Genomic DNA, 23,464 nt, shown 5'->3' with positions numbered 1-23,464 from the left:
CGATCACAGTGATCAGTCACTGTGAAGCCCACCCCTGTGTTTTCTGTCTCTGTGAAAGCACGAGAGAGATACACTATCACTATAAAATTGTATCACTATAAAATAATAATACATTTTTTTTTTTTTTTTTAAATACCTAGATGAAGGTTTGATCTAGGTCAGGGGCAAGGTCAGGGTCAGTATTTTTTGGGCAGGATTTTATTTTTATTAGTATTAGTGTCAGTGTGTTTTAGGTAGGATAAAAAAAAAAGAAAAAAAAAGCAAAATGAGCACTATTGTACTGGGCTGTACAACAGGTACAAACAACAACATACACATAAGTGGTATTGCTCCAATCGTCAGGAGCAGGAAATTGTATTTTAGGTTGTTCTTTGGTGGTAGATTATGGTAGTAGCAAGAAATATAGTTACTTTTTTTTACTATTGTGGGCCAGTTTTCCTTTGATCAAAAAAAAAAAAAAAAAAAACTGTCTGGACATATCCATCACCATTTACCACCAAATGAAAGCCCAATCTGTCCTGAAAAAAACCAAGATATAATCCACCTGGATGCACACAGTAGTTGTGATGATATGTACCGTTTTACGAACTGTAAAAATTGGGCTTAGGCATTTTTACCCTTAGGTGTAAAGGGGTTAATGAGGGCTTGAACTGAACACTCTTGCCCAATTGTGACCCATTGCTACTATTGCTAGACCGCTGGCAAATCATATCTAGATGGAGTTGGCAGATGATATCCCAAAGAAACAGGGAAACAATTTATGGACATTTAAGGTACCCAACACAATAACAGTTTACATGTTCATGATTTTATTTACAACTGATTAAATATAATGTGCATCATGTACAGCACATTCGAAACAATGCATCTATTAACATATACAAAGTATAAGAAAACCTCATTCAGAGAGAACAACAATACCCCCTGTTATACACATATAAACAATATTAGGCATATAAAACGTGCCGGCCACCACACAAACAGCACCTGTCCTTCCGGGTTTCCGCGATCGTGGTGACATCAGCATGTCGTCCACTCTACGCATTTCTCCATAAGCTGACGTCAACTGATGTCAAATGATGAAACATGTTAGGTGGACGAAGTGCTGACGTCCCCGCCATCGTGGAAACTTGGAAGGACGGGTGCTGTACGTGTGCCAGCCGGCCCTTTTATTCTATGGGCGTTTAAAGAATTTACTTGTAAGTGTGATCTTAGTAGCTTTTAATAAATCATTCATGGTTTTACGCTATGTGGAGCTCCTTTTGTTTTTTGGATGCTTGTGTGATACCGCTATTGGGAGGATTAAAATAGGCACCCAAGAAGATCCACAGGCACGCAAAGGCCCTGGCTGGGTATTGAGCCAAAAGCGTGGTTGACGTCCTATAATACGGGGTCAACAGCAGCTGGTAAGCAAGCATTTTGGCACTTGATGGTGAGGATCACACACAAGGATTCTTTTAAGCTATGGTGGTGGATGCTGTTGATATTCAATCAATATCATTTAAATTAACTTATGTGGACTTTTTCTATTTATGAATTTTATTAAACTATTTGGATTGTGTTAGCGTGACTCATGTTATATGTACTGTATATATCCTGCAGAAGAGTTGCGGCATGGATGATTTATTTTGTCACTTATTCATAAGCGCAGTTTTTTCTTTTTCTCAAGTTACCATGAAACTAGAGGGTTTAGTCTGCCATAGGCTAATTAGGAGCCACATTGGATTTCTTTCTTGACATGGCAATCTGGCTCCCCAGTACATGCAGAGCCTTGCCAATAACAACACACTTATGATTTGAATTATCTCATGCATGTGATTAGGTGTACCACTGTATGTTGATATGAAAAAGCACAATAAAGACCATTTAAAAGCTAACAAACTGTCTAAGCATAGGAATGGAACATAGGACATATCAAGAGAAAGGAAATATCGGGCATTTGGGATGCACCATCTAGCATCAACTGGAAAAACAAGGGCTACCTATATGTTCTAATCTGATGCTCCTTTTAAGGGTTACTCACGGACCATGAATTGTCTGAAGCAATCACTGAACTCTGCTATGACAGGATGGCATTTGATCCCATCTGGGCTGACCTGAAAGCACCCCAAGTGCATCAGCTCCTCTAACAATACTAATTACCACTTTGTGAATATTATGGCTTATACAGATGGACAAATGCTGCATTCTTTTAGGTGTTGAATGTCATGTAAACAACTGAATACATATATGAGGCCTGTTGTACATGACAAACGATTTTTATTTCTATCCACCAAATCATGTTACAAAACTCTACTAGAAAGAAGCACTAGTTTGGTAACCTGACTCTACATTGAAGTTAGAAAGTCTACGTTTGGACAGTGAAGGAGCACTAGCGGGCAGAGGAGTTCATCATTCAGCTCTCTCCTTCTACTAGCATGTTCATTGTGAGCAAAAACAAGTACATTGCAGCAAAAACATAAGTCTTGTTTAGTTAGTTCTACAAGTTGCATTTAAAAATAAATGTAATAGTATCTCAATGAATATATATACTGCAATTGCATCAATTGGTGTTCTTTTAACCTCCCTGACGGTATGATTAGTTCTGGTTTTAGGTGCTGAAACGGTACAATTATTTTGCATGGAAACTTGGTGTTTTATATTGTAGTCCTGTAATTCTTAGGAATAACTCTCTTAAATCTGTTCAAGTCGAGTCTAGCAGACATCCCGGGTATGATAAAGTTTATAATATAATAAATTATTCAATAATGTAATCAAATCCAAAAACACTGACATTTGCTCATTTGCAGAAGTGTCGCTGTCATTAGATTTAGTGTTTGATGACGAATTTCCCCACAAATCGCTATCGCTCAATTCGACACATGATTATAATTTATTATCGCTGTTTTCTAGTTGGTCTAAAATCACTTTTGACATAAAGGGACACTTTTTGGTTGCCATGGACAATCTCCGAATTCCAGGCAGAAAAAAACAGTATTTATAATATAAAAGTGCATGCAGGGCACTGCACAGACCACTAGGGACAAAGGGGGTGTGTAATGTTTTTATACAGGACTGTAAACTTTTAACTTCCTATTTTAACCATGCCTTTGCACTTCCTGTTTACCCAATTATAGTGCTCTTTTCCAGTCAATATCTTGCGCTTGTTTCTACTGCTGTTGTCCGTATCTTCACTACTACTCGTTATGCACCTTGGCTTGTTCCTTGACTACACTTCTGCTCAATCTCAACCTGCAAGCATTTGTTACCGATGGTCGGCATGTTTCTCAACTATGCTTCTGCTTGATCCAAACCTGCAACCACTTGTTACCAACCTTTGGCTTGTCTACTAACTACGCTTCTGCTTGATCCCTGTCTGCTGCATCTGCTACTGGAACCCGGGATTGCTCACCTCCTGGTGGGGCAATCCTGAAGACTGTGACCTGGTACTGTGCATGGTAGCCAATCAGCTTATAACTTCAGCTTCTTCAATTAAGCTTTGACACTAAAACCTAGAAGCTGAAAGGTTTCTATGCAGAACTGCACCAGATTTTGCACTCTCCAGTTGCAATATTTTATGTCACACTGTATTTGTGCAGCAGTCTTTCAAACACAATTATTTTGGAAAAAATACACTTTCATGAATTAAAAAAACAACAAAAAACGGAAAGTTAGCTCAATTTTTTTGTATAATGTGAAAGATGATGTTACGCTGAGTAAATAGATACCCAACACTCCGCACACTCGTGGAATGGTGACAAACGACAGTACTTAAAAATCTCCATAGGTGGCGCTTTAAATTTTTTTGTACGGTTATCAGTTTAGGTGGTCTTGGAGGAGGTCTTGTGCTAGAATTATTGGTCTCGCTCTGACAAATGTGGTGATTCCTTACATGCGTGGTTTGAACACTGTTAAATTTGTGGCCGCGACTTACGTATGTGTGCCCTTCTGCATGCAAGCAGGAAGGATGGGGCACTTTAGATTTATTTTATTTATTTGTTCTTATTTATTTAAAAAAAAATATTTTTACACTGTCCCTTTAATTTCTCTTTTTTACATCCCTTGCAAAAAAGTAATAGTCACGTGTCAGGTATTTTTTTTTTTTTTTTTAAGGGATCTGGGGTCTATAAAACCCCAAATCTCTCCCTTGCACTTAAAAGAATTCAAAATGCCAAGTTTGGCTGCTTTGAATATGGATTAAAAAAAAAATCTGGTGCCTTTAAACATCAGTAATCCTGGTGGGACGGGATAGCCTGGGCGAGCTGTGGAAGGAAATGGGAGACGTTCCCATCCCGCTGCTTGTAATAACAGCCGAGTGGCTGATTAGCCACATCGGTTGTTATTATAAGAAAGCCGCTTTGCCAGTGCTGCTGGCGCTCCCATGTTTTCTCGATCTTCCTCCCAGGTTCACATTCTCTGGACATTTGAATGGCTGGGCTGCGATTACATCACTACCACACATGTGCGTGGGAGTCATCATTGCGACATGGCACTCTGCATTCAGGACACACATTTAGCATTCCCCGAATGCAGAGTGTCACTTGCACATACTCCCTTGCACACCTTATGTCAGTCTCCATAGACCTAACCCACAAACAACACTACCCAGATACAACGAAGGTCATCTTTTATTGATCAACTTTAGATGCATGTACAAGTAACACAACTACACAAAGTTAATATTTATGGTTATCGCTGTTTCTTTCTGTATATTTACATGTAAAACTTTGTGCCCTGTTTCATGATAACACTGTTATGTGCACTTTTTTCTTTATATACTCCAGTCATACAATGTGATTTTAAACAATATATATATCATTAAATGTGTTCAATAAATGTCAATATAAAAAAGTCAGGGATGACGTGTTTTATAGCCATTTTACTTTATGCTAAGGATACATAAATAGTTTAATGTCCAAAGTCTGGGCTACACTTCATGCTGCTTTTACATTCCTGCTGACATGTTTAGGGAGAAAAGCATTTCTGACAAGAACAAAAGCCCATATACACAAGTCATTACAGGACACATGGCTTTTAAAGCTTTCTCGGCCATCAGCCATCTACTCTGATACTGTACACCGATATTAATGCAGTTGCTGCCTCACAAGCCCTGCAACAATGATCTCTTTTTATTGGCCAAAGCATGTGGCTATATTAGTGATTTTGAGGTGCTGGAACATATACATTCCACTCAAGCATACATATCTCAGTGCTGGATCTAGAAGCACCTTCCCACTACCACTCTGCAAAAAAAAAAAAAAAAAAATGTAGACCAGCCAAATGACAAGACCAATCAGGGAGTTGGGTTAAAGCTGAAAATGCATACAATATAATCATCATATTACGCATAAAAAGCAATATGATCATCTGATCAGTTTACCAGAAAAAATAAATAACAGACAGTGATTGCTGCAGAAAATTAAAATACTGTAGATAACCGCCATTAATTTGCTCAGTATAGGTGCTTGTACTGGGAAAAGGTATATATACAGCAACTGGTAGTTATAAATTAAGGGGCACTAGTGCAGACCTTCATTATTAATCGCCCAATATATGTCATCAAATTATGACTGCTAAACTAATATATCTATGGTCAATTTTTGCTTGACAACATTATTGTTCTACGTATGTCCCTTTTTGTTATTTTTAGTTCTATATTTGTCATCATGCTATAGTTTGCATTTTTGCAATGCAGTTAAAGTATCCATCACACAACCACTCATCACTCAACCAGACAAAATGATTATACAGTTGACTAGTTTAAAATTAAAGAATTACATTCTGTTCTTTCTACAATAATTAAAATATGCTCACACCATAAGCATTCTTTTATATAAATAAAAAAGTCTGGTTATGCACATTAAATGGTCTGTAATGCCATCTGGTGATCATTTCTGGGAATTACACATTGGGTAATAACTTGCATTTAAATGTACAAACTCAACATATATATATATATTTTTTTAATTACAGCTACTTATATAGTGCTGTCAATTTAGGCAGTATATAATATATAATTGATATAATATCAATATATATGTACATATATATTGTACATTCATATCAGTCCCTGCCCTCAAGGAGCTTACAATCTAAGATCCCTAACTCACATTCATATCCATATTTTGTGGGGGTTTTTTGAGTATCTTCGTATATTTACCACTGGGCACTTAAACCCCCTTCCTAACCAGATCAATTTTCACTTTAAGGTACTCTCACATTTTAAAAGACAATTACTTAGTCATGCAACACTGTACCCATATGAAATTGTTGTCCCTTTTTTCACACAAATAGAGCTTTCTTTTGGTGGGATTTGATCACCACTGTTTTTTTTATTTTTTGCGCTATAAATGAAAAAATACTGAAAATTAGTTTCTGTTATAAAATTTAGCAAATTAGTAATTGTTCTTCATAAATTTTGGCCAAAATGTATAGGGAAGAAGAAGGATTTTGGCCTCAAGACAACCTTGTTCTTGTACAATGTTCCTTAACCACTTCAATACCAGGCACTTACGCACCTTTCTGCCCAGACCAATTTTCAGCTTTCATCGCTCTCACACTTTGAATGACAATTACTGACATGCTACACCGTATCCAAACAATTTTTGTATATTTTTTTTTTCTCACAAATAGAGCTTTCTTTTGGCGGTATTTAGTCACCACTGGGTTTTTCAGAGAGATATAAGCAAAAAAAAGCAAAATTTTTAAAATATTGTAAAATTTAAGTAATTTTTCTTCATAAATCTGGGCCAAAATTTATACTGGTACATATCTTTGGTAAAAATAACACAAATCAGTGTACATTATTTGCTCTTTGTGAAACTTATAGTCTACAGGCTATGATGCCAATCATTGAAAACTGATCACGCCTGATGTACTGAAAGCATATCTCATTTCTTGAGACATTTAGCCCAGGTACACACTGAGCTGCTGGAATGAAGCCGTGTGAGTTCAGCTGAACTCACACGATTTCACTCCTGATTTCGGCCATGATTTCAGAGACATCTGTGCAGGTTTATACACAGATGTCAATGTAAATCGCAGCCAGAAATTGCTAAAAGTAGTACAGAAACTACTTTTTGAAATCGGTGCAGCGCCGCAGATGTGGCGTCGCAACGATTTGGACAGTGCCATTGGCGCCAATTGCCGCTGATTTGACATGTCAAAATGCTCCAGTGTGAACCAGAGCTCAGATCCATTTCACGCTGAGGCTATTTTCAGGTGTTTTAGCACTAGAAATAGGCTCCGAACGCCTGAAAACATTTCAGTGTGACTTTTCACACTGGAGCGGTGCCGCTTGCGGGACATTAGGAAAAGTCCAGCAAGCAGCATCTCTGGCACCGCTTGGAAGCGCTGTATATGGCTCTCCCAAAACGCCCTGGTCTTGGAAATGAATGCGCAGCGCCTAAAGAGTGTTTCTTACAAGCCAGGAAAGTGCAAATACCCCCCAAATTACCCATTTTTGGAAAGTAGACATTCCCAGGTATTTAGTAACAGGCATGATGAGTTTTTTTGCAGTTGTCATTTTTCCCCACAATTCTTTGTAAAATTAAGATTTTTTATTTTATTTTTACAAAGTTGTCATATTAACAGGTTATTTCTCTCACACAGCATATGCATACCACAACTTACACCCCAAAATACATTCTGCTATACCCCATGTGTGAGACTTTAACACAGCCTGGCCCCATACAGAGGCCCAACATGCAGGGAGCATCATCAGGTGTTCTAGGAGCATAAATTACACATGTAATTTCTCGACTACCTCTTACACTTTTGAAGGCCCTGGAGCACCAGGACAATGGAAATGCCAAAAAAATGAACCCATTCTATGAGACATTATGAGTCTTTTGAACATTTTTTCCACAAATTTTTGGAAAATGTGGAAAGAAAATGAAAATACATTTTTTTTACACAAAAGTGTCCATCTATAAGATATTTCTAACACATAGCATGTACATAGTAAAAATTACACTCCAAAATATATTCTACTCCTCCTGAGTATGGTGATACCACGTGTAACATTTTTACACAGCCTGGCCACATAGAGGGGCCCAACAGAAGCATACCTTTAAAATCTAATTTGACTACCTATTACACTTTTGTGTGGCACTGATTTGGCACAGATGAGAACTGATGTGGCATGGATGTGGGGATGGATGAGCCATAGATGGGGTGGATGAGCCATGGAGCATGGATGCGCCATGGATGGAGCATGGATGCGCCATGGATGGAGCATGGATGCGCCATGGATGGAGCATGGATAAGCCATGGATGGGGGTGGATAAGCCATGGATGGGAATGGATAACCCATGGATGGGGGTGGATAAGCCATGGATAGGGATGGATGAGCATGAATGAGGATAGATCAGCCATGGATTGAGCATAGATGAGCCAGAATGAGGATGGATGAGCACAGATCAGCCATGAGGGGACTTCAGATTCAGCCTACTGTACTGCTGCACCCAGCTCTCCCCCTCTGCTCACATGCTGCACCGATCGGCATGAGGAAGTAACAAGACAGGCACAGCAAGAACTTCAAATCCAATTTCAAGGCGTGGTCACAACCAAAATGAATGCAAGATTTGGGAGACTCAGTGCTTACACACACAAAATAATATGACAGCATGGGTCTTCTTAAAACAGCAAAGCAACTCTCCCTGCACTAAAAAAAATGAACTTTGTAATTACAAATTGTTAGGTGCTGTCAACATAGTGAAGGAATGATCTTTCCAGAGTTACATAAAAACTCTTGATTCTACAAAACTGCAATGTATATTTGCATGACCATGCTGTACAAATATATTGTAGTAAATGTACATTTGCTGGATATCCACCCAAATCCTGAATAAGCAAACACATTTTCCTGGTAAACACAACAAACACGATATCTAGTTGTTATTGCAGATGTCTCAAAGCTATAGGAAGAACTTGTGTAATTTTTGTTAAAACTTGTTTAAAAGTCTATTTCCACTGATACTGCTGACCACATACCCGACTAAAGGAAACAAACATAGATCATTCATGTTGGAAGAGGTAGCCTGGTTTCATATATTTTTCATGACTCTTAACTTCCTGCGGGATATGCAGTTAACCACTACAATACAGGGCACTTTCACCCCTTTCCTTCCCAGCCCAATTTTCAGCTTTCAGCGCTCTAGCGCTTTCAGTGACAATTGCGCGGTCATGCTACACTGTACCCAAATGAAATTGTTATCATTTTGTTCGCACAAATAGAGCTTTATTTTGGTGTTATTTATTCACGACTCCGTTTTTTTTTTTTTTGCGATATAAGCGCAAAAATAGCGGAAATTTGGAAAAAAAACAATTTTTTCTTTTTTCTATTTGAAAAGAAATCCAATAAAATCAAATTTTGTCATAAATTTAAGCCAAAATGTATTCTGCTACATGTTTTTGGTAAAAAAAATTCCGTTAAGTGTATAATAATTGGTTTGTGTGATCACGGACATATGTACGCAAATGATCATGTACATATGTGTGCAGGTGATCACGTACATATGTGTGCAGATAATCATTGGGACATGTGATTTTAGTGGGACATATGTGGGGGACATGTTTTTATTATTAGGGACATGTGTTTTTATTATTTGGGGACATGTATGTTTTGGGGACATATGTGGGGACTGTGTTTGTACTGTGTGGTGTGTTGTGTGTTTACACTACACTGATGATCAGTGAGTAAAAAGCTGTAAAAAGCAGCCCATACTCACTGATCATCAGCCGGCTGCAGCGTTCTGCTCTCCTCTCCTCAGCGGTGACTTCCGTGTGAGGAGAGGAGAGCCGATTGCCTAGCAACCGGCTGTTTGTTTACATCACATGACGGCCGTGATTGGACACGGCCGTCATGTGATCAGGAGGGCCAATCACAGAGCCCTCCTGCCGATCTGAGATGTGCCGTGTCCGGGTGACACGAGCACATCGGGATCGCGCCGCTGCGCGGGCGCGCGCGATCCCGCTACTCCTGAATGACGTTCCTGAACGTCCTATCAGGAGTAGACGGCTCCCACCCGGCCGTATATATGCATTGGCCGGGTGGGAAGTGGTTAAGATGCAGAGGAAAGAATAATTTTTTGTTTTTCTATATTTCAATGACATTTACACTACACAAACTTCACACAGAAAGGGTTCTTGAATCTCTGAAACTGCATTGGAATTTTAATAAGGAGACAATTTAGACATAAACAGAGGTCCCTCCTTTAACCACTTGCCTACTGGGCACTTTTACCCTCTGCCTTCAGACCAATTTTCAGCACCGTCACACTTTGAATAACAATTGTGCGGTCATGCAACACATGACTTTTTTATAATTTTTTTTTCATACAAATAGAGCTTTCTTTTCGTGGTATTTAACCACTTGCTTACCAGGCACAAACACCCCCTTCCTGCCCAAGCCATTTTTCAGTTTTCAGTGCTGTGGCAATTTGAATGACAATTGCGTGGTCATACTACACGGTACCCAAACAAATTTTTTACCAGTTTCTTCACACAAATAGAGCTTTCTTTTGCTGGTATGTAATCACTGCTGTTTTTTTTATTTTTTTACAAGAATTTTTTTTTTTTTAAATAAACAAAACTTTTTTTTACTTGTTTCTGTCAGTAAATTTTGTAACTAAGTAATTTTAAGCACTGATGAGGATGCACTAATATGCCGCACTTATGGGTACTGATGAGCACTGATAGGCACTGTTGGGAACTAATAGGCGGCACTGGTAGGCGGAAGTGGCAGGCACTGATAGGCGGCACTGATGGGCATTGATGGACAGCAGCGATGGGCAGCACTGATGGGCAGCACTAATTGCCAGCATTGACTGTGATGGCTAATGGGCACTGATTTGTGGCACTTGTGGGCAATGATTGCTGCCACTGGTGGGCACTGTATGCTGGCATTGGTGGGCATGGTATTTTTACACTTTATATATTGTAATCAGGGCACTGATGATCAATGCCCTGATTACTTCCCTAGCTGTCCCCTGTGAGGAGATACCATTGATCGGCTCTCCTCTCCTCACACTCTGAAGTGTGAGGGGAGGAGAGCCGATTACCGGCTTCTCTGTGTTTACATGTGACCGGCTGTGATTGGACACAGCCGATCACATGGTTAAAGAGCCGTGGATGTGGATCGTTACACAGATTGGGGTCGCACCATGTCCCGACAACACGGTGCGGCCACGATTGCGGCGCTGTGCGCCCCCCCACGGGCGCCCAAGTGCGGCCGCTCTGTGCCGCCGTCACATGACAGTGGACCAGAACAAGAGCTTCACTGCCTCGCCGTCATTTGGTGGTGGGCGGGTGGCAAGCAGTTAATCACCATTGGGTTTTTTATTTTGTGCTAAAGAAACAAAAAAAGACTGAAACCTTAGCAAACGGGTAATTTTTCTCCTTCACTAATGAGGCAGCACTGATGGGCAGCACTGGTGGGCACTGTTGGGACTGCACTAATAACCATTGGCTGAGAGCACTGATAAGAAGTCGGTCAGCAACCCTTTTTCGGTCATGAGCCCAGACTGGGTGCTGGGTGATTTTTATTGAACTGGCCGATGACAATGACATTTTTTACACTCAGAGATGTATTTAAAAACTGCTAGCTAAAGTTCCCTCATGATATCTATATAATGCAGTGAAGGTACTGCTGTAAAAAAAGAATTTGTTAAGTAAAATGTGTTATGCTACTTAAAGCGGAAATAAACTCTCTCAATCAACGGTACCTATTTTTAATCCTTATGGTGCTAGCAACAGTAAAAGGAAGGCATATAGTATTTACTTAGAATAATGTGATACTGCGCTGTACTAAAAAATGTGAATAAATACTCATTAAACTGCTGCAACTAAATGATGTGAGATACCCACACCAACATAATTCCAAACCTATTAGCTGCGCTGAAAAAAACTTTACATAAATTGCCGCCGAAAACAAATAAACTTAGTGAGACATTAACCGGTTCCTGACCGGCGCACGCCGATGTACGTTGGCAGAATGTCACGGGAAGGCATATTGGCGTCCAATCTTTATTGCCGCCCTGCCATCGCGAGCGTGCAGGCATACCCGCGATCGTCTCACGGGGCGGCTGAACGGAGAAATGCTGTTGTAAACAGCATTTCCCCATTCGGCCTAGCAACTAGTGACGCTGATCTCTGCTCCATGTGATTGGAGTAGAGATCAGTGTTCACTAAATGAAAGCCCAGCCCCCAACAGTTAGTAACACACCCCTAGGAACACTTAACCCCTACACTGCCACCCACTGGTTAACCCCTTCACTGCCAGTGTCATTTACACAGGATTCACTGCATTTATATAGCAGTAATTGTCCCAAAAATGTGTCAAAAATGTCCGATGGGTCCGCCATAATGTCGCAGTCACAACAAAAATTACTGATCGCCGCCATTACTAGTAAAAAAAAAAAAATTTATAAAAATGCCACAAAACTATCCCCTATTTTGTAAACGCTAGAACTTTTGCGTAAACCAATCAATAATCGCTTATTGCGATTTTTTTTTACCAAAAATATGTAGAAGAATACGTATCAGCCTAAACAGCCTAAACTGAGGAAAAAAAAAATTTTATATATATTTTTGGGGATATTTATTATAACAAAAAGCAAAAAATAATGCTTTTTTTCAAAATTGTCGATCTATTTTTGTTTATAGCGCAAAAAATAAAAACCGCAGGGGTGATCAAATACCACCAAAAGAAATCTCTATTTGTGGGAAAAAACGGACATCAATTTTGTTTGGGAGCCACGTCGCACGACCGCGCAATTGTCAGTTAAAGCGACGCACTGCCGAATCGCAAAATGTGGTCTGGTCTGAATGTGGTTAAAGTGATGAATTTAAACAATCAGTGAAATGACATAATCCAAAAGTAAAACAAGTGATTGATTGAACAATAAATAAATAAATAATAAAGTCGGGCCAAAAAAAATAAAGTCCACCAAATATGCTTGGATCCTTAGTAATCTGTTAATCTTGACATCACACAAAAGAAAGATTGTTCAATCAATCATTTGTTTTACTTTTGGATTATGTCATTTCACTGATTGTTTAAATTCATCACTTTAATGTCTCAATAACTGAATTTGTTTTCGGTGGCAATTTACGTAAAAAAAAAAAAATTGTATCTCTAAATTTTCACCTCATACCCCACCCACATGCTGGAGGAATTATAGAGCCTCGGGCATATCATGTGGTCTGTTGGCCAGCAATCTTCCACTTAATAACAAAAGTGATAAAGATTAAATTTCCCATCAACCCAGAATGGTTTTGTCTTTAGGTATTGATTTGGTTCCTCCCGCGTCCAGAGACATGGTGACCCACATACCACTTTCAGCACATCCTGCATTGGTCAGACGGTGGAAGGCCCTCAAAATCCCAAATATATAAGAAACACAAACACATCCTACCTATGAAATACTTTTTGGCTCGTCTATGGGTAAATATAATGCAGCCATTAATTCTTGGAAATCTTGGACAGAATGGTATGAAAGATATGCACTTAACGAACAATGAAAAGTCTCCTCACACTGGAGTTTGAAGACTATTATATGACTTCTTAACTGTGTTAGAAATATGCACTATTACTTTCTGTGTTTTAAATATTTTGTTACCTCTTTAGTTATTTTGATTAGATTGTTCATTGCTGGCCTCTTTAGGCACAGTGTAGGTTTCTTTGTATTTTATATAAAACTATAAAACCTCAATAAAGAAGGATCTAAACTAAAATTGGTGACGTGTGCTTATTTATGTTAATTAACATTTCAAAATTAAGCGTACAAAATCAATTTCCTGTGCCATGTGTGAATATTTTTAATTTTCCATCACAGCGTGCCCCTTTACCAGCCTCTTTATTACTTTTCTGGGGACTAGCACTAGTGACGTCAGGCTTCAGTTGAAAAGGAAGTAGCTTAAAACGAGCACCCAAAAGCCCCAAGAAAATACTAAAATAATAAAAAAAAAAGCTATTGGCTGAAAGCATGGATCGGGATTCTGGTTTTCCAGCATACAAAGCCATCCACAACTCTGCTCCAAGCAACATTACTGACCTTTTCTCAAAATATCACCCAAACTGCCCTTTCTGCTCTTCTGAAGACCTGCTCTGCAGCTCCCTTGTCACCTGCTACCATGCACGATTCTTCCAGAGCCTCTTCCTTATTTTGGCACTTCCTCCCCAATCTGTCTAGCTACTTCCTAGACTTTCCTTTGGGCAATTGCTTGAAAACTAATTTCTTCAGAGAAAAATATTCTACCTCCCCTTAAAAACTTTACATTTACTTATTCTATTAGCTCATACTTTACAGTTATTACCGTTTTCAATACTTGCCCCTTCCTTTTACATTGTAAGCTCTTATAAGGGCCCTACTAATCCTCCTGAATCAAATTGTATTGTAACAATACGGTCTCCTTTTATTTGTGCTGTCTTAACACAATCCATATTAACATAAGACATTACATATGTACATTCATCTGCAATGGCTACGTGTAAATGGGACCTTGAATTCCATATGTAAAAGTAAGCCGACTACGATTATTCAGAAAAATCTACTATACCACACATTGATTTAATTTCACTTTGTTAGCTGTACCAGATTTTCCCAGGCTTGATTGCTATTAACACTGTACTAGAACGTTTGAAGAGGACACACATTTATATCAGAAAACAAAAAAAGTGTTGTAATAAATTATCTTTAATTAATGTATTACACAAGTAACAGAGAGTTTACCTTATAAGATGGTAAAAAGCACAGTACTCCATTGCTGACAGTCTGGCACACTGACAATAAAAGGGCACCAACTTCATCTTGAAAGTCAAAAGTCTCTGTGTGTTGAAATGTTGCACAAAGTTTTCGACCTTTTGGACCTGCACCAACAGTGCCAACCCATACCTGTATACCAAATACACAGCAAGAAATCATTAAACCAAACTCAATATTGTGGAGGTTTTTAACATTCTACCAGTGGAAAACAGGACTCTGTGAAGCTTACTAGCTTGCAATACCATCTTTGAGCACCTAATATGTTTACAAACAATGCTGAGCTATCACTTGCTGACTTGAAGCTGGCACAGAAAACTGAAGCACTATCACTTTTTTGATACTGTACTCCCATTAATATGGTGCATGCAGTGGTAATAAAAGTCAACAACATCCTGAAGGCAATGGTAAACAAATATTTATGTATGTATTAATTTGGTTCCTAACCCTATGCATTAGCCTTAAGCCTCATACACTCTACTAGTTTTTATTTGTTCAACCCAGTGGGCTGACTGACAGCTCAGGTTGGAGGTGCTTTATTTCCAAACACATGTGTGGGAGCTGGTCGCCAGACCTTTTTCGGTCATGACCCTTCGATAGATGCCAGCCAGAAGGCCAGTTTCTGTTGGACCGCCTGCCAGACGGACATGCCGAATGTTGGGCAGTTTCTATCAAACGGACCGATGCCGCCCAACATTTGGCCCACGTGTACTAAATTCTCATGGAGGGGCAACGGGAATATATTCTTTAAAATAAGACCTGACAAAAATGTCCTGCTGAAGGAGAATGTGTCAGGAACCATAAACCAGGAGGAGACATAAAATGCAGTTAATGAATGAATGAAATAGCAAAAAAGGACAGTACAGGAAAGTAGTCAAAAAAACTGAAGCCAGGGTTTGGATGCCAACGTGGGTAGTCGGACGAGCCAGAAATCAGCATAGTAAGGAGCCAAAGTAGAAACAGGTATTGGAAGAGAAGTCAGCCAGGCAGGGTCATACACAGAAACACAGTCAGGAACGCACTGGATATCGTTGACCACGCAAGGGCGAGGAGAGAATGAGCTAAGCTGCTTAAATAGCCAAAAGAGGCTGGCTCTAGGCTGGACTATTGAGGCAGGTTAATAGTAACTAGGTGAGTCACTGTGGAAACGAGTGGCTGGTAATCAACTGACAGGTGAGCTGAAAGAAAAGAGCTGCCCCTAAGTATCAATGCCAGCCCTGACAGTACCCCCCTCCTCAATGACACCTTTATTTCGGGGGGGCCCTAGGCTTGAAGGGAAAACGTCTATGGAAAGCACAGCGGCAGGTAGGGGCATGTACTTCCGAGGAAGAAACCCATGTGCATTCCTCAGGACCGTATAGAGTTGACACCTCTTCCCTTTAAACCCGAACACATTAATTAGACTGGGTGATTAAGGTGGTAATTAAACTCACTTGGTGCCTGCATTTAATTAGTCTCAGAACCCGTGTAATTCATATGTGTTTGGGTTTAAAGGGATGAGGTGGCAACCCAATGACCGTAACCCCACCAGTGAACTAGATATTGTATGCGTCCACGAAACCTACAGGAGTCAATGATAGATTGTATCTCATATTCCTCATGATTGTCAACCTGAACTGGAAGAGGGTGTAGTACCAAGGTGGTATAGCAGTTGCACATCAAAGGTTTTAACAGGGAAACATGGAATACACTGAAAATACGCATGTTGGAAGGAAGATCGAATGCATAGGCCCTGGGTTACCCTAACGAAGTATGCGGAAAGGCCCAATATACTGAGGCGCCAGTTTTAGTGAGGGAACATGGAGTCAGAAGTTACAGGAAGACAACCAGACCCTCTCCCCAATTTGGTAGGAGGATGCAGGCAGCTGTCAGTGGTCAGCATGGAGTCTGTACCTCTCTCTGGAGCGATGCAAGAATTCTTGGACCTGCACTTAAGTGGAACGGAACTCCTGAAGATGTTCCTTTAATGCAGGAATTCCCTATGGAACAAATGTGTCAGGCAACATGGATAGCTGGAACCCATAGTTCGCCATAAACAGAGATAATGGGGAGGTGGCATTGATGGCGCTATTGTGAGCAAACTCAGCCCAAGGTAACAGGTCCAACCAGTTGTTATCTCCATGACTAAGCTCTGGGGGGTGGAGTGAAACGCGCTGGGGGCGTGGCCTGGTCAGAGTCCAGGCTGAGGTTGCCACTCCATTCACTTCTCTAGGACACCTTAGATGTGTGACTTCCACAGTCTACCCCTTTTTCTCCCAACCAGTTGTTATGGTGGTCAGAAAAATTGCTTGGTTGTCCCGTTCTGCGGCCCTTTGGAGTGCAGGTGATATGCCGAGGAGAACGAAAGCTTAATTCCCAACTGTGCACAAAAGGCTCGCCAAAACCTGGACACAAACTGGCTACCTCTGTCCGAGATAATTTTAGGTAACCCCCTTTACCTGAAAGACCCACCGAGCAAAAATCGATGCCAGTTCTTTGGAAGTAGCAATTTTCTTTGTGGAATACAACGAGACATTTTTGAAAATCGGTCAACCACCATAAAGATTAACTGTGTTGCCCTGGGAGTTGGGAAAATCCACTATAAAATCAATAGATAAGTGGGTCCAAGGCCTCTACCCACTGGTTATGGGTTGTAGAAGGCCCACTGGAAGATGTCGGGTGTCTTATTTTGAGCACACGTGGGACAAGCGGCTACAACGGCAGTTACATCAGCGCAGAGACAAGGCCACCAGAATTGTTGAGACATAGACCATATGAGTCTGCTAGGAGAATGGTAGATCTAGAGCAAAGCGATGTGGAAATTCGAGGAGAAAGCAGTGGTCATGAGGTTTTCCAGAAAGAAAATGGATCTGAGAGGCTAAAACTATCAGCCAAAGGTGAAGTGAGACTAGTGCGAAGAGTGGCCAAAATGAGGTCTAGCGGTATCATAGGATTAGGAACAGACTCCATCTTGGAAGAGGAGAAAAACTGCCACGACAATGCATCTGCCCTAACAGTCTTCGTACCAGGTAAGAATGAAACTGCATTTAAAGCTTGACACAAAAAGGTCCCATTGTGTCCTTCTGGGAGAAAAACATTTAGCCTCAGACAAAAATGTGAGATTCTTATGGTCAGTGAAAATGAAGACCAGCACTGAAGTACCCTTGAGGAAATGCCTCCATTCTTTAAGAGCTAAAATGATGGCTAATAATGCTCTCCAATTTTGTAATTGCATTCTGCTGGAGACATTTTTTTGTATAAAAGTAGCCACAGCTCTCAGGTATATCATTGAGACAAGAGAGGGCCTACTTCAGTCTTAGACGCATCAACTTCAAGAATGAAGGGTAACGCAGGATCAGCATGTGCCAGCACAGGAGCTGTAGCAAAAACAGCCTTGAGGGCCTTAAAGGCTTTAATGGAATCCAGGGACAAATTCTGTGGGTTGCCGTCCTTTCTGGTCATATCAGTCAGGAGTTTGACCAGAGAAGAGAAATTACAAATACATTTCAGATAATAACTGGCAAATCCAAGAAAATGTTGTAGAGGATGTAGATCTATGGGTCGAGGCCACTGTAAGACTGCAGATAGTTTCTCTGGGTCCATCGAAAACCTGGCAGCAGAAATGAAATACCCAAATATGTAACCTGCTCATGATGGAACTCGCACTTTTCCAACGTACAATACAGGTTGTTCTCTCTTAACCTCTGTAGCAAACGGGAGACGTCTGGGTGGTGGTTCTTAAGGAATTTAGAATATATGAGAATATCATCGAGGTAAACCACCACACATTGAGGCAGCATATCTCAGAGGACATCGTTATTAAATTCCTGGAAAACTGCAGGAGCGTTGCAGAAACCAAAGGGCATTATGAGGTATTCACAGTGTTCTGTCCTAGTATTAAATGCAGTTTTCCATTCGTCGCCCTCTTTAGTTTTCACAAGATTATATGCCCCTCTCAAACTGAGCTCATTGAAGATTGTTGAGGCGGTCAAATAATTCTGTAATCAGTGGGATTGAGCAAGAATTTTTAACAGTAATGCGATTGAGACCCCTATAATCGATCCAGGGTCTCAGTTCACCACTTTGAGGATGAACACCCAGGATAGTCAAGAGACCGACAGAGGGTGAGCCCGGGCAAGAGGAGGAATGGAACCAAGTTGAAGGTCAATCGCACAATCATAAGGCCGATGTGGCGGAAAAATACTGGCCCGACCTTTGTCAAAGACATCACTGGATTCACGGTACTCTTCTGGCAATGAAGAGACTGAAGACGTGTACATGACATGCATTGTCGCAAACATGACAGAACCTCGGCACTATTCCAATGAAAAGAGGAATTGTGTCTATGTAACCAAGAATAACCAATGACAACTGGGGGCATTGAGGTGAGGAAATGACTTGGAATTGGACTCTCATGGTGAAGAGCCCTACAGCCATGGTAAATGAAGTGGTTTCATGGGTCACCTGGGCAGACTGTAGAGGTCTCCCGTCAATAGCCTCAATAGCAAATAGCGGTATTGAGTGCTTAGAAAAGAAGGCACCATCTACGAGCAAACCTGCAGCCCAGAATCGATTAGTGCAGAGGTTGTCAACCTCCGGGTGGAGGACCGGTACCGGTCCGTGCCCTGTTGTTCAGCAGGCCGCCATCAGAGCAGGAGGTGAGCCCCGTCATGGACTGCATTATAGCTAGCAGCCTGTGTGCCCTGTGTGCATTCTGTCATTTCTCCAGAGTGCCGCTGATGTCAGCCTATTAGCAAGGCAGGCGGCGGGACGGCTGCAGATGGTGACAGCGAGTGAGAGCTGGCAAACCTATATTAACAAGCGGCTGATTACGTTATAAAATGTCTCTCGCTCTCTGTTATAATCTGCAGCCATCCCGCCCCCTACCTTGCTAATAAGCTGACATTGGTGGCCGCTTGGGAGAAATTACAGAATACACACAGGACACACAGGCTGCTAACTATAACGCGGTCCATGAGTGGACTCACCTCCTGCTGAAGCATGAGAAAATAGACAGGAGAGGCAGAGATTAAAATGGGCACTAGGCAGGGAGGACCGTGACTGGAGGGGGAAAGGGGGGTGCCTGACTGCAGGGAAGACTGTGATTGGAGGGGGGAAAAGGGGGGTGCATAACTGCAGGGAGGACTGCGATGGGGGCCATGACTGCAGGGAGGACTGTCAAGGGGGGCCGTGACTGCAGGGAAGACCGTCATGGGGGGCCGTGACTGCAGGGAAGACTGTCATGGGGGGCCGTGACTGCAGGGAAGACTGTCATGGGGGGCCGTGACTGCAGGGAAGACTGTCATGGGGGGCCATGACTGCAGGGAAGACTGTCATGGGGGGCCATGACTGCAGGGAAGACTGTCATGGGGGGGCCATGACTGCAGGGAAGACTGTCATGGGGGGGCCATGACTGCAGGAAAGACTGTCATGGGGGGCCATGACTGCAGGAAAGACTGTCATGGGGGGCCATGACTGCAGGGAAGACTGTCATGGGGGGCCATGACTGCAGGGAAGACTGTCATGGGGGGCCATGACTGCAGGGAAGACTGTCATGGGGGGCCATGACTGCAGGGAAGACTGTCATGGGGGGCCATGACTGCAGGGAAGACTGTCATGGGGGCTATGACTGCAGGGAAGACTGTCATGGGGGGCCATGACTGCAGGGAAGACTGTCATGGGGGGCCATGACTGCAGGGAAGACTGTCATGGGGGGCCATGACTGCAGGGAAGACTGTCATGGGGGCCATAACTGCAGGGAGGACTGTGATGGGAGGGAGGCATGACTGAAGGTAGGACTGTGATGGGGGGGCATGACTTTAGGGAGGACTGTGATGGGGAGCCAGGGCTTCAAGGAGGACTGTGATGGGGAGCCAGGGCTTCAAGGAGGACTGTGATGGGGAGCCATAACTGACTGTGATAGGGAGCCATGAGTGCAAAGGGGCACTGTGATATAAAGGGGACTGTAATCCTTACAGTGCAGTCCCCTTTACATTACAGTGCAGGGGGGGGGGGGGGGTTGTGAGACTCCATCAACCGGCCACCTTCCCTATATGACGTCAGCCCCCTTTCCCTCTCAAAATAACTCAACATACAGCCATTAATGTCTAAACCACTGGCAACAAAAGTGAGTACACCTCTGTACTGTGAAAATGTCCAATTTGAGCCCAATTAGCTATTTTCCCTCCCGGTGTCATGTGACTCATTAGTGTTACAAGGTCTCAGGTGTGAATAAGGAGCAGGTGTGTTAAATTTGGTGTTATTGCTCTCACGCTCTTACTGGTCATTGGAAGTTCAACATGGAACCTCATGGCATAGAACTCTCTGAGGACCAGAAAAAAAAGAATTGTTGCTCAACATTCGGCTTGTAGTGTACGACATTTTGTAAGTGCAATTCCGTTCATTTTTATTATTAAAGATGCAATACAGAGAGCATTAGATCGTATGTTCTCTTTTTTACACATGACCTTTTGAAACTTCGGCTCCCGATATTTCTATGATACGAGGACCTGTTGGCTTCACCGTTCGTTCACAGTATAGTGATTGGCAATAGATTGATGGTCGTAAGATGTGTGGATCCTATCGATCATTTACTGCATAGTGACCTTTTAGGTTGAAGGTGAGAGACCATCCTTTTATGTGGTGAAGGGATCACTGAATATCAGACCTATTGATCTACATCTATCCACTTGCACCTTTTCAGATTGTCTGTTTAATATATTTTCTGCGCAGCACTGTTTACATGTTTTTATCTACATTAAGATGGCCTAGGCTATAAGAAGATTGCCAAACCCCTGAAACTGAGCTGCAGCACAGTGGAAAAGGACCATACAGCGGTTTAACAGGACAGGTTCCACTCAGAACAGGCTTCGCCGTGGTCGACCAATGAAAGATTAGTGCATGTGCTCAGCGTCATATCCAGAGGTTGTCTTTGGGAAATAGACACACGAGTGATGCCAGCTATGCTGCAGAAGTTGAAGGGGTGGGGAGGTCAGCCTGTCAGTGCTCAGACCATACACCGCACACTGCATCAAATTGGTCTGCATGGCTGTCGTCCCAGAAGGAAGCCTCTTCTAAAGATGATGCACAAGAAAGCCCGCAAACAGTTTGCTGAAGATAAGCAGACTAAGGACATGGATTACTGAAATCATGTCCTATGGTCTGATGAGACTATGATAAACTTATTTGGTTCAGATAGTGTCGAGCATGTGTGGCGGCAACCAGGTGAGGAGTACAAAGACAAGTGTGTCTTAACTACAGATAAGCATAGTGGTGGGAGTGCCATGGTCCAGGGCTGCGTGAGTGTTGCTGGCACTGGGGAGCTACAGTTCATTGAGGAAACCATGAATGCCAACATGTACGGTGACATACTGAAGCAGAGCATGATCCTCTTCATTTCAGAGACTGGGCCGCAGGGCAGTATTTCAATATGAAAAAAATATATATAAACCGCGCTGGGAAAAATAGTGAAAAAAACAAACTAACAATGTGTAATATAGGCAGCAGCAATAAATGCGATATGGCACTCAACAACAATACAAAAATAAAAAGCTGCGCCAACCCTCTAATTAATTATATACCAGAAATAAGATATTAAAATATGTGAATAATTATTATATGTATGATTAATACAATCAGAGAAACACCTCAAGTGCATAAAAATCGCAAAAAGTGCATAAAAAATGATACAAGCAAAAATCCAATCAGAAAAAGTTCATATGTGAGTCCAGATAATAAACGTTTATGTTCTTAAATGGCAGCACCCCAGTGGTTCAACACACTCCGAAAGCGCATGAAGTGCCCGTCACCATATAGTGAATGCGCTTACCAGAAAATATATAAATTGAAGCGTTTGTATATAGTCGGTAGGTCACATCAAAGATATCCTCCATCTCTTAACAGTACTCCCCAGACAGTGATCTGTTCCGTGGTCCCAATAGAGAACTCAGTGGTCCACAGAAAAGAAAGGAACCAACATAGCATAATATCGTAGGGACAATTTATTAAAAGTAAAAGTAACACACTTACATGTGAGTAGATAAATCACAGCGTATAAGAACAACATAAAAAGCCGGCCGGCAAACAGGAGCCCGCCCTCCTCTCCTACAACGTGGTGGCGTCACTGCGTGCCTTCCCAGACGCGTTTCGTCATACCTGACGTTGTCAATGGGGAACAGTATTTCAATATGATAACGACCTCAAACACATCTCCAAGATGACCACTGCCTTGCTAAAGAAGCTTAGGGTAAAAGTTAAAGACTGGCCAAGCATGTCTCCAGACCTAAACTCTATTGAGCATCTGTGGAGCATCCTCAAACTGAATGTGGAGGAGCACCAAATCTCTAACATCCAACAGCTCTGTCATGTCATCATGGAGGAGTGGAGCAGTGGCAACCTGTGAAGCTCTGGTGAACTCCGTGGTCAAGAGGGTTAAGGCAGTGCTGGAAAATAATTGTGGCCACACAAAATATTGACACTTCATTTTCACTTAGGGGTGTATTCACTTTTGTTACCAGCGGTTTAGACATTGATGGCTGTGTGTTGATTTATTTTGAGGGGACAGCAAATTTACACTGTTATACAAGTGTACACTCACTAACTACTTTACATTCTAGCAAAGTGTCATTTCTTCAGTGTTGTCACATGAAAAGATATAATAAAATATTTACAAAAATGTGAGAGGTATACTCACTTTTGTGAGATACTGTAGGCTAGGTCCCCTACAGGACCTCAGGTGCAGG

At 41.7% G+C, this 23,464-nt stretch overlaps 1 protein-coding gene across 2 annotated transcripts in view; it reads right to left on the bottom strand.

The window, feature by feature from the left end:
• The window catches only part of BRIP1 (BRCA1 interacting DNA helicase 1), a 561,638-nt gene that overhangs the window by 242,934 nt on the left and 295,240 nt on the right, over positions 1-23,464 (bottom strand). For both annotated transcript variants that reach the window (XM_077482124.1, XM_077482125.1), the window contains exon 14: positions 14,715-14,876. In XM_077482124.1, the coding sequence (XP_077338250.1) occupies positions 14,715-14,876 (162 nt within the window). The remainder of the gene's footprint in view (positions 1-14,714; positions 14,877-23,464) is intronic.

This window comes from Lithobates pipiens, unplaced genomic scaffold, assembly GCF_037356315.1.
Source record: "Lithobates pipiens isolate NorthernLeopardFrog02 unplaced genomic scaffold, aLitPip1_a1.2 Scaffold_16, whole genome shotgun sequence".
Classification (NCBI taxonomy): Eukaryota; Metazoa; Chordata; class Amphibia; order Anura; family Ranidae; genus Lithobates; species Lithobates pipiens.
This window is presented reverse-complemented; position numbering and strand designations above follow the sequence as displayed.